The sequence below is a fragment of the Ceratotherium simum genome, chromosome 19 (genome assembly GCF_057802395.1).
Source record: "Ceratotherium simum simum isolate JZ-2026a chromosome 19, ASM5780239v1, whole genome shotgun sequence".
Taxonomy (NCBI): Eukaryota; Metazoa; Chordata; class Mammalia; order Perissodactyla; family Rhinocerotidae; genus Ceratotherium; species Ceratotherium simum.
In genome coordinates this window covers 24,176,669-24,189,940 of record NC_141918.1, presented here as the reverse complement: position 1 = coordinate 24,189,940, position 13,272 = coordinate 24,176,669, and the positions used below count along the sequence as shown (strand labels likewise).

Genomic DNA, 13,272 nt, shown 5'->3' with positions numbered 1-13,272 from the left:
GTATGTTTATGGAATCAAAACCGTGTGACATTTTAGATTTAATCTTTGATTTAATACATTCATATAATTTATAAGCTTGTGGGTTGAGTGATTATGTATTTTAAAAAGGAAGATAAATTTCCTGAATCCTGCAAACTGTTGCCTGGTCTACACTGATAGCATTAGAATGTGATTTGTAACAATTCCAGACTGACTGTTTTCAACACAGAGGATGTATTAAGCAAGCATTCTTGAATATTGCTGTTTAGCTTAGTTAATAGATCCCTAACATTTTTAACTAAATGTACAATATTTCATCAATTGTAAGGCACATTTTAAAAATGTATTTCATAGTTTTTTTTTTTAACTTCTTAGTGACACATAAAATGATGGCGTGTCTTAAAATCAATGGCTCCTGAGATTTGATGAAATATAGTAATATACTCCTGGATTTTAATGAATATATTTTGGTATTTTACCATTCTGGTTTTTAAAAAAAGTTATTTGTGTAATTAGTTTAAATAATTTTTTTTTCGATTTTCTACAGTCTAAGTACCAAAAATTTCAAAATCCATTTTAGATATTATAAAGGCAAGAAAGTATAGTTTTATCTTTTTAAATTTCTTGTATTCTTTTGATTTAACTTTTAAATCTAGTTTTGTTTTTTTTTTTTTTGTGAGGAGATCAGCCCTGTGCTAACATCCGCCAAGCCTCCTCTTTTTTTGCCGAGGAAGACGGCCCTGGGCTAACATCTATGCCCATCTTCCTCCACTTTATATGGGACGCCGCCACAGCATGGCTTGCCAAGCAGTGCGTCGGTGCGCGCCCGGGATCCGAACCAGCGAACCCCGGGCCACCGCAGTGGAGCGCGCGCACTTAACCGCTTGTGCCACTGGGCCGGCCCCTAAATCTAGTTTTAATTCATAGCCATCTGCTTCAAGGAAAAAACTGCTCCAGCAGTCAAAATGATTTTTAAAAATATTTAAAATGCAGTATGATATCAATATGACTTTCATAACTTTACAATACGTATAATAGGGTTTGTTAAATGTAAAACAGACTCCTTTTAGACATCACAAACATTTCTCTGTATTTTAGGCTGGATATGTATTGATGATAGTCATATAATTTCAGGACTGTGTTTTTTTTTTTAAAGATTTTTATTTATTTATTTTATTTCTCCCCAAAGCCCCAGTAGATAGTTGTATGTCATAGCCGCACATCCTTCTAGTTGCTGTATGTGGGACGCGGCCTCAGCATGGCCGGAGAAGCTGTGCGTCGGTGCGCGCCCGGGATCCGAACCCGGGCCGCCAGCAGCGGAGCGCACGCACTTAACCGCTAAGCCACGGGGCCGGCCCAGGACTGTGTTTTTCTATATAGTGAATTAATTTATTGGAATTAGAAGGTTTTGTGGACTGGACTATGTATGAAAAATATGAATATTAAAAGACAAGAATAGGTTTTGTTTTTAAATAGAGAGCAATAAGAATAAAATTAGGGAAATATGGAGATTATGAATTCTAAATTATAAGTGTCTAATTTCTCTTCTTGGTTCAAAGATCTCCTGTAAATGTGTTGAACTTTCTTATCATTTTTTTTTTCTTTGGTGAGGAAGATTGGCCCTGAGCTAACATCTGTCGCCAATCTTCCTCTTTTTGCTTGAGGAAGATTGTCCCTGAGCTAACATCTGTGCCCATCTTCCTCTATTTTGTATGTGGGACGCCACCACAGCGTGGCTTGATGAGTGGTGTGTAGGTCTGTGCCTGGGATCTGAACCCTCGAACCCAGGGCCTCTGAAGCAGAGCACATGAACTTAACCACTGCACCACCAGGCTGGCCCCTATCTTTTTAATAATAATGTTTAAGTGCTTATAGGATGCAGCAAAAGCAATTTTAAGAGGGACATTTATAGTGATAAGCACCTACATTAAGAAAGAAGAAAGTTCGCAAATAAAGAACCTAACTCTTCAGCCCAAGGAACTAGAAAAAAAAGAACAAATTAAGCCCAAGGTTAGCAGAAGGAAGGAAATAACAAAGGTCAGAGTGGAAATAAATGAAATAGAGACCAGAAAACAATAGAAAGATCAACAAAGCTGAGGTAGTTTTTTGAAAAGATTAAAAAAATTAACAAACCCCTAGCTAGACTAAGAAAAAAAGAGAAGACTGAAGTAATAAGATCAGAAGTGAAAGAGGAGGCATTACAACTGAAACAACAGAAGTATAAATGATTATAAAGAGACTTCTGTGAACAATTGTATGCCAAAAAATTGGATAACTTAGAGGAAATGGATAAATTCCTAGAAACATAAAACCTACCAAGAGTGAATCATGAAGAAATAGAAAATCTGAACAGACCAATACATTGCGTTAATAGAATGAAGGATAAAAATCATATAATCATCTTAATAGAGGCAGAAAAATCATTTGACAAAACTCAACATCCTTCGATGATAAAAACTCTCAACAAACTGGGTATAGAAGAGGCGTTCTTCAACATAATAAAGGCCATATATGACAGACTTACAACTAATATCATACTCAATGGTGAAAGGTTGAAAGCTTTCCCATCAAGATTAGGAACAGGACGAGGGTGCCCACCCTTGCCACTACTATTTAGCATAGGTCTGGAAGTCCTAGCCAGAGCAATTAGGCAAGAAAAAGAAGTAAGGGGCATCTGAATCGGAAAGGGAGAAGTAAAATGATCTCTGTTTGCAGAATATGATCTTATATATAGAAAACCTGAAGGACACCACCAAAAAAATTTAGAACTAATAAACAACTTCAGTAAAGTTGCAGGATACAAAATTAACATGCAGAAATCAGTTGCATTTCTATACACTAACAATGAACTATCTGAAAATGAAATAAAACAATCTCATGTACAAAACATCAAAAGCAATAAAATACATAAGACTAAATTTAACCAAGGAAGTAAAAGATCTATACACTGAAAACTATAAAATACTAAGGAAAGAAACTGAAGAAGACACAAATAAATGGAAAGATTATCTCGTGTTCATGGGTCGGAAGACTTAACATTGTGAAAATGTCCATACTAGCCAAAGCCATCTGTAGATTCAATGCATTCCCTATCAAAATTCCAGCAGCATTTTCCACAAACCCCAAATAGCCAAAACAATCCTGAGAAATAACAAAGCTGGAGTCATCACACTTTTTGATTTCAAACTATATTATAAAGCTATAGTAATCAAACAGTATGGTAGTGGCCTAAAAACAAACACATAAGCCAGTGGAACAGAGTAGCGAGTCAAGAAATAAACCCACACATATACCATCAACTAATATTTGACAATTAAGCCAAAAACACTCAATTGGGAAAAGATAGTCTCTTCAATAAATGGTGTGGGGAAATGGTCTTGGGAATGATTTTTTGGATGTGACGCCAAAAGCACATGCAGCAAAAGCAAAAATAGACAAGTGGGACCACATTAAACAAAAAAGCTTCTACACAGCAAAAGAAACAATCAGCAAAATTAAAAGGCAACCTATGGAATAGGAGAAAATATTGTCAGATTATCTATCTGATAAAGAGTTAATACCCAAAATATATAAGGAACTCATAGGGCTCAATAGCAAAAAAACCTAAAAAAAACCAAAATCCAATTGAAGAATGAACAGAGGGCTTGAATAGACATTTTTCCGAAGAAGACATAGAGTGGCCACCAGGTACATGAAAAGATGCTCAACATCACTAATCGTCAGGGAAATGCAAATTATAACCACAGTGAGATATCATCTTACATCTATTAGAATGGCTATTCTCAAAAAGACAAGAGATGATAAATGTTTGTGAGGATGTGGAGAAAAGAGAACCCTTGTACATTATTGGTGGGAATGTAAATTTGTACTGCCATTATGGAAAACAGTATGGAGGTTTTCAAAAAGTAAAAGTAGAACTAGCATATGATCCAGCAATCCTACTTCTGGGTATATATCCAAAGGAAATGAGATTACTATCTCAAAGAGATATCTGTATGCCCTTCTTCTTTGCAGCATTATTCACAGTAGCTAAGACGTGGAAACAACCCAAGTGTCCATCAATGGATGAGTGGATAAAGAAAATGTGGTATATATGTATAATGGAATATTATCCAGCCACAAAAAAATAAGGAAATCTAGCCTTTTTTTACAACATGGATAGATCTTGAGAGCATTATGCTATGTGAAATAAGTCAAACAGAGAAAGACAAATACTGTATATTCTTCCTTATATATGGAATATAAAAAAGCCAAACGCAAAGAAATAAAGAGTAGAATGCTGGTTGCTGGGGCTGAGGGAAAGGGAGATGTTGGTCAGAGTTTACAAACTTCCAGTTATAAGATGAATATGTTCTGGGGATCTAATGTACAGCATGGTATCTATAATTAACATTACTGTGTTATATACTTCAAAGTTGTTATGAGAGTAGACCCTAAATGTTATCACCACACACACACAGAAGGTAATTATGTGAGGAGATGGAGGTATTAACTAACCTTATTGTACTAATCATTTTGCAGTGTATATGTGTATCAAATCGTCACATTGTACACCTTAAATTTATATATGTTACATGTCATTAATCTCTCAATGAAGCCGGAAAAAAAAAAAAAAAAAGGAGAGGTAAAGTGACTTCCCCTAGGTCACAATGTTTTAAAAGGCAAAAGATAATATTAATGTTTAAGTGAATTACCAGATGAATTGGCAAGTCTTAGGTCTCTTTGGTTTTGCTGTCAAATGGATGAGCATTTTAAAGTTGAATACACCAAATTTTTGGCACAGTGGTCATCTCAATCATGCCATTTTCCCAATGGACAGGCTAAAATTGGAACAGTTTGGAATAATGCCTTTTGTACTCCTGAGGGAGTAAGTGCATGTATTGAGAGAAATTTAAGTTGACAGTAAAAATATTGACAGTTAACCCATGCCCTAATACAAGAGCAGATGGAAATGTCTTGCATGAGTTCCAATTCATTAAGCAAATGTGACACTTTATTTTCTAGTCATTTTAGTTCTGGGTACTGAACTAATTAAATAGTAATATAAATGAAGCCACTTCTTACGATGCTGCAAGGAAAGTATAGAATACAAAATGCTAGAATGGATTTTTAAGATTTGGTTGTAGTTTTCTGATATCTGAAAAATTTGATTTTACAATTTAATTGTTACCACATTATCTTTGAACTTTAATTATCAGAAAGTGTTGGCACAGTATTCTAAGTTCACGGTGAGATAGGTAGTGAAGCTTTGTATCTATATTATAATTTAATGGTGTACTTTGTAGCTTTCCTGACATTTACTAATCCAGTCATACATTGCTTAACAATGGGGATACGATCTGAAAATTGCATTGTTAGGCGATTTCGTCATTGTGTGAACGTCATAAAGTGTACTTAGACAAACCCAGATGGTATAGCTGACTACACACCTAGACTATATGGTACTAATCTTATGGGACCACCATCGTATATGCGGTCTGTTGTTGACAGAAATGTTATGCGGTGCATTACTGTAATAAGCTTTCTTATTTTATATTTTGATATGATATGAATTTACAATTTAGGAGAATTCTGTTTTTGAAAACAGACAGGCATGTGTTTCAATACTTTTAATGAAAAGGGTTGTTAGTAAGAGATCCCTGGGTATATTTATTACAATATATCTTGGGTTATTTTAAATTTGTCATTTTTCAAACTAGAAGTTCTGTTTAAATTTATTGTAATATAAAAGATGTTAATTAATGCACAGTGAGTGTTTCCACCCATTTTAGATCTCAAAATTCACTATACATCCTTTTATACTTAATCCCAATAGCATATTTTTTCTATTTAAATTTTCTCTTTAAATTTGATGTGATCTCAACATTGCCATTTAGCTTTAGCAAATTAACTAAATAGCTTTGGATTTGTAGTATTTCACACCTTAGATATGAATTCCTTTATCTGTTTCATTGCAATTTGCCAATTAATGTTCTGTCAGAAGTACAGTTTCTAAATTTTGTGTTTGCTATATAGTTCATTTCAGAATGATAGCAATGATAGCTCTAATAATGCAACAGATTGTATTGACAAATTTGGATTGTGCCTTTGTTAAGAATTTATATATGATTTGCAATTTAAAAAAATAGTATTATCATCCCCATAGGTGACTTCAAAACACATGAAATAACATAAAAAATGTTGAGAGAACAGTCTGACCCCCATCTTGGTTAACCTCTTCAAAGCACAGTGGAGTTGTGATTATCATCAGTTTCTATAATCTGCTTTACTGGCCAAGACAAGCTTTGGGTTTGATTGTTACCTCGTGTGTTCTTTGAATTATCCACATATAGGCTTATTTCCGAATGCAGTGTTACTATAGTAGAAGAGGTTAATAAACTTTTCATCTTTTTATCTGCCACAGTATGCTTTTAGAGGATACAAACAATTCAGTATATAAAAAAACAGATTTATAACCACAGCTTCGTGTCAGATGATCTGCTTCTATGAAGTTCACATAAATACCCCGGCCCCACCTCCTGCTCTCAATGCTCTGGATCTCCAGTGACTCACTGTTTGGGTTGCTATTATGTGCCAGTAATACTGTAGTATATGTGTTAGTTTGTAGTATAAAGTATTGCAGATACTAGTTGATATTAAAAGGCTGTTTTAAAAACTGTGTATCAGTAGTAAAGTTTCCTCCAAATTTGGATAGGTGTAAACAGGTGACCATTCCCAGAGTGAATTCTTGGTTTCTTTTTTATTTCCTTTTAATGCGATGTTTATGTGTATCAAATCATCACATTGTACACCTTATTCACTCCTTTTTCCCTTTTCAAATAAGGTCTATTGTCAATTTACGCTAGTTTAAAAGATAACATCATTTGTTTTTTACATCATAGGATGCTTTTTAAAAAAGCTTGTGTATTTGGTACACTTCACACTATAGTTTACTGACAGACTGCCTTCCTTGAGTTTTAAATAATTGCTTAATATCACAACTTAAAGGAAGGGCCTCTTGAAGTGACCGTTGTCTGAAGTGACCATTGGCTACAGTGAATTAGATTTCATTCCAGGATATTTTTAACACTTTTTATTTGATCTTTATATAGTGGCCAATCATATTTCTTTTTGAATGACACAGTTGAAATTTAAATAGTCTTTGTAACTATTTCCTCCTTTTTAATTTGATTATCTCTTTTTGTCTTATAGATGCTTGTGACCACACCAGAAAAATGGGATGTAGTGACAAGAAAGAGTGTTGGGGACGTAGCTCTTTCCCAGATTGTAAAGCTCCTCATTCTTGATGAAGTTCACTTGCTGCATGAGGATAGAGGACCAGTGTTAGAAAGCATCGTGGCACGTACTTTACGGCAGGTAAGAGGAAGTTAATTAGCTTATTTTGGAGGGATGAGTAAGTTTTTAAACGTAAATGTAACATTCAAAGAAATATTCGTATGTATTGTTCGTGGGGATAAAGATAAGTTTATCTTTACAGAGAAATCTTTAGCTATTTCATTTTCATATTAAAAGTACTCTTTCTTTCTTCCAAGTCTTGTTTTCTTGAAGTCTCTTTAACCAAAATAAAAACAGGAAAACTTCTATTCTAAACCTTTGTTGCAAAACTACATCTAATATTGACTAAGCAGTATTAAAATATGGTAGAACCTAGGAGAATATTAGTAATTTCATCTACTTTTCTCTGTGCCCAACCTCTCCCCCCTGAAAAAATCTGAATATGATTTATATTTTTTCTGATATACTAGATGAAATGAATTAGAGGGCTGTTTGGGACATGTTCACTTTTTACCACATGAATGAAAAATATATATACTCACATAGACACGTATACATAAAATACAAAAAGTTGAAATATTCAAAGCAGACACAGAAAAATCAGAGATTTTAGCTAATATCCAAGAATAATTTCAAGGATAGAGGTAGTTGTGAGACAAAGGTGAAGCATGCAGTGATCTGAAACTGCCCTCACTGCTCTCCAGGCCCTTTCTCGCCACAGTGGGTCTGCTCTGGCCCAGATTTTACATATAAGGTCTCAAAAAGAAGTATGCAGCGCATCATTTACACAAAAGAGAGCTATTTTGATCATGGAATGTTTTGATTTTATATCCTGATACTTATATAGCCTAGTGATGTTTTTCAGGGAGCCATGCCTCCTTGTCATTTCACAACTTGCTATAGTTAATCCTGTCTTCATCTGTATCCATACATTCCAGGTTTATTTGCACTGAGCCACCTAGAGAAACCACGACCATCAGCTAAACACATTACAAAGACAAGGACTTTCCTGCACTATAGAACTTTAGAGGTCAAGTCAATATCGCTAGTACATTCGCCAGGAGGTCTGTAATTAGCATGTTTACAAGGGGTTTGACCAGAACATCTTTGTCTCTTGAGCATTCCCAGTTGAAGGAGAAAATAGATTGCAGGCCTGCTGCTAATACTTTCTGTGTGTATGTACACAGACACACGCAGCATTATGTATCATATACACTTCGAAGCAATCATTATAAATTTATAAATTTTGTAAATTGTAAATGTATATATAATTTTCTATATATAATTTATAAATATAAACTGTATAAAATCAAATATATAAATGAAATATATAAAAATGTGTTTATTATATATGTAAAATAATTATATAACTATACCATATATTAATATATGATAGGAATATATACTATAGATATATAATATGTAAATATATGTTAATTCATCCTACACATTGGTATCTCCATAATATAATCAAATTCCAGTTATATAGTTTATCACTACCATGCTCATAAACCTTTGATGACTTGCTGTTTGCCATCTTAAGAAAAATAAATGTTCCCAAAAAAATGTCAGATTCTTTCACTGGACGTTAAAGACTATTGAAGCCTGATCTATTCGTCTGATTTTAACTTCTGCATATTCCTTAGCTACCAAAGGTTCCAGCCACACAAAACTGTTCCTTCCCCATTTCCTTTCCAATACCATTGACCCTCTTTGAGAGATGAAGCTGATCTTACTTAAGTCAGAGTGTATTGTTGGTTATAAAATTAAGGGTTATAAATGCAAAATTGTATATCTCTATCACCCTAAACATCCATCTGTTGAAAACCTACTGTTCTTTTGAATCTGCCAAATATCCCTTCTTCTATGGAGTGTTTCCTGGTTCACCACTCAGATGAATTACACCTTTCTGTGTTCTCTCTGTACTCCGGTTCTTTGCACATTTTTAGTAATTATCATAGTCCTCCTTGTCATTTCACAACTTGCTATAGTTAATCCTGTCTTCATCTGTATCCGTCACTAGAGTTTAATCTCCCTGAAAGAAGGGTCTATGTAATTCTTCTCATATTTCCAGTGTACTAGTGCAATGCTCGTAACTATTTTTATTACAATGCAAAGTTCCTGTTTTTATTTGTTCCTTGTGATTACCAGATGTTCCCAGTAGATGGCAGTGTTTTACACAGCTCTTCAACACGTGTAACGAACATAGAAGCGCCAGAGGGAGCTATTCTAATACAGTGTAGATTCTGTTCAGGTTCTGAAATTGCATGCTGGTATTAGAAACTAAATTCACAACACATTTTGCACGATCGAGAGAAATTTGGAGAAGAGAGAAGTGTAAGAAAGGCCAAATTTGTTATATTTAACAACATTGAACTAACATTAGTTGTCTTCTTAACTAACTTTACTTTCAGTGAGTAGAGAGACTTTGTCCGAAATTAGATTTTATGTGAGGGAAAAGTCATTCAAATTTACTGCCTAGGTTTTGGGCTAATGATAAAAAGGAAGCTGCAAAATATTAATTTTTTATAGTTTTCAAGAATTAATAATTTTTAGATGAATATATATAGTGCATAGCGCTTTAAGATTTGGCTTAGAACATGAAGTTCCAAATTATCCCTGTTTAAAAGAAAGTATGTCTCATACAGGCTTATCTATATTGAGAATGATAGGATTATATTTTTGGATTAAAAAAATTTAGTTGTTTAAAATGGATTTTTAGCAGAAAAATATCTCTGATGTTTGCAGGGTATCATGAATTTAACATCAAAAGACCTTAAAAATATATTCAGTAATTTTTGTGTTGTAGATAATGATTTTAAAACCAAAAATCACTTTACTTTGAAATCACCACCAGTAGTAAATAGAACTATTGTATAATTAAAATCACCATTCCAATCACTGTAAAGAATTCTAATCACAACATGTAAAGGAGATTTCTTAAATAGGTGTGGTCATCATTTCCCCTTATTCAGGGTTCCTTGGTTTTGGTTGGGTTTGGTTTGGGTTTTTGCTGATATCCATAGGATTTCTGTAGTGAAAGCAAATTCATGGGAAAATGTTGTATATGTGTTAGTACTTTAATCTTCATCCATCTCTATCATTTTTCAATCCTCCCTCTTTATGCTTCTGCAGGTATTCTCTGTTCTGTGGTAATCCGTGTCTTCTTTCAGTACTGTATCCTCACTGCGTAAGGGTTAGGTCCTCAGCCAGTGCTGACGGATGTATGATTCTGGAAGTATTCATATTACTCACGTTGGAGTACTTTGCTTATACCCGTTGAGTCTTCTAGACTGAGCACACTTATCAACAGCTTCCTCAGAAAACTACTATGAAGTTGTTGATGGCAGCATCGTGGGATCATAATGCTCTATTTTAATTAACAAGTGAATAGAAATTTTTGACCATCCCTTGGATTTATCTTTCTAGGTACATTACATTGTAATCAGAGAATATGGCCCATATTATTTTTACTTTATGGAATTTACTGAGTGTTTTTGTGTCCTAATAATATATTTAATTGTTACATAGGTCTTATAGCTATTTAATGTAAATTCCCATGTGTATTTTTAATTATTGTGGGTACAGAGTTCTATTATGTATCTCCTGAATCAGGTTTATGAATTATAGCCTACAAAGTCTTACATGCTAGGGCTCTCAAATTGACCTCTAAACTCATCTCTGTCCACTCTGCCCTCTCATTCGTCTTCTTTCTGCTCAGCTTGTTCCAATCTCATAGCCTTTGCACTTGGGTTTTCTTCCATTTGAAGGCTTTTAACCCCTGATATAGAAAGGCATTCGCTCATGATCCCACTTAAAGTGGGGCCCCTCCCATATTACCCCCCATGCAATTACCCTTTTTTACTTTACTCACGGCACTTAACTGATATTGATACCTGAAATTACCTAATTTATTTGTTGATGAATTTATGATTGTCTCTCCCCTACTAAAGTGTCAGCTCCTTGAGTCTCAAGACACTGTTTTGTTTACTGCTATTTCACGGTGCCCCCAAAAGTGCATTTAGGTACACAATTAATATCTGTTGACTGATTAATGGAATGATTGGCAAAATCTTCTATGACCTTACTTAAAATGTTATCTTTTTAAAATTTTAAAATGTTATCCTTGCTTCTTTGTAAGAGAGAATAAGTTTTTTTGTTTTTTCACTTTTCTGTTATTTGTTTTATCTTTTTCTTGAATCCTTTCTAGTAATAATGAATATGAAGTCAGAACGTACTTTGTCCCTTTTTTCTTTCCTGACTTTGTGAAAGCAGTTTTATGAAGGGCTCACTAAAAGTCAATGAATGAGCAATAAATTAACAAAATGTGATTTCAAAGTCTTATTGAATTGTTTCTAGATAATATCACCTAAGGGTAAAACCTTTTCTGTTAAACGCAAAAACATATTTTGAAAATTCACTTATTTATTTTCTCAATTTTTTTGTTTCTCTTCTATACATTTAGCTTTTTTTTTTTTTTTTTTTTTTTTTTTGTGAAGAAGATCAGCCCTGAGCTAACATCCATGCTAATCCTCCTCTTTTTGCTGAAGAAGACCGGCTCTGAGCTAACATCTATTGCCAATCCTCCTCCTTTTTTTTCTTTTCCCCAAAGCCCCAGTAGATAGTTGTATGTCATAGTTGCACATCCTTCTAGTTGCTCTATGTGGGACACGGCCTCAGCATGGCCAGAGAAGCGGTGCGTTGTTGCACACCCGGGATCCGAACCCCGGGCCGCCAGTAGCGGAGCATGCGCACTTAACCGCTAAGCCACGGGGCCGGCCCTAAATTTAGCTAATTTATATAATCCTTTATGTAATCCATTGAATTCTAAATTTTATGGAGCAAATGGATTTGTTTCTTTAGTCTATAACTCTGCTGGACAAATGTTTATATTGGTTCGGTACATGATAATCTCAGTTGTTTTTTGTGGGGTATTTTCGTTTGTTTGTTTTTATATCCATACAGATACCTTTATTTGAAAGGAAGATTAATTTACAAATTGTAGTTTTCATTCTTTTAAACAAGTGCTAAGAATCATCACTCTCAGGAGCCATATGTGTATATATATATATATATTTCGTAGGTAGTGTTTTATTTAGTCCTCAAATAGGACCAGATATAACCCAAAAAGATGAGTAAGTAGACTTATTTTTGTCCTACCTACAGAATGAGTTTGGAAGTTCCAGGGCCACATTGTCTATTAGTGCTTATAAGCAGCATTTTTGTCAGGGAGTGTACCCAGGCATTCGGACTTTCCTGACCTGTGTATGTGCTGTATTGCAGTATCCAAGGAGAAATCTGGCGTTGGAAACTGCTCACTTAGGTATAATAACTTGAAGATACCCACATGGTACAAGCACGTTTTGACTAAAATTAGAGGTAAATGAGAGGGACATAAAAAACTGAAGAGATAGTTAAAATATGTACCCCTGTGTCTTTCCGTGAATCCCCTTATTTTACTTATGGTAGCAAGAAGGTGAGAATGACTTAAACATTCCTAGATTTAAAAAAATAAAAATATTGTATAGCCTTTTGTTAAAGATTGCAAATCTTTTTATATGCATTCTCTCATGAGGGAATTTAGTCTTAGGTTAATTAACTTGCCAAATTTATTCCAAGTCATGTGTACTTTTTCAAATCACATCAGAAGTTTTCAAACTTTTTTCCAGGTAAGAAACCCTTTTTAAAATCAGCCTTTTACATGGAAGCCTAGTATATAAAAATATGAGAGCAGATGGGATGTGAAAACATGGACAGATACAGGGACATGGGGCTGCAGAATGCCACCCATACTAGGGCTTAGGTGTGAGATGTCCTGGACGGTAGCATGCTGATCATATAAATTATTCCCTTTAGCAATACTCTGCATCCTAATTTAAAAGGAGAAGTTTGTATGTGATTAAAATGGTACTTTCTTTTTGGCAAATGCTAACTTCCTCTATTGCTAATGTAGAGAATTTGAATAATATAATTAATGTGGTAAAATGATCAAGCATATAGAATTATATAACCTACAAG

General features: G+C 34.3%; 1 protein-coding gene across 2 annotated transcripts in view; it reads left to right on the top strand.

Annotated features, from left to right (window-relative positions):
• ASCC3 (activating signal cointegrator 1 complex subunit 3) overlaps window positions 1–13,272 on the top strand; it is a 344,123-nt gene that overhangs the window by 136,851 nt on the left and 194,000 nt on the right. For both annotated transcript variants that reach the window (XM_004422154.3, XM_087443924.1), the window contains exon 11: window positions 7,171–7,335. In XM_004422154.3, the coding sequence (XP_004422211.2) occupies window positions 7,171–7,335 (165 nt within the window). The remainder of the gene's footprint in view (window positions 1–7,170; window positions 7,336–13,272) is intronic.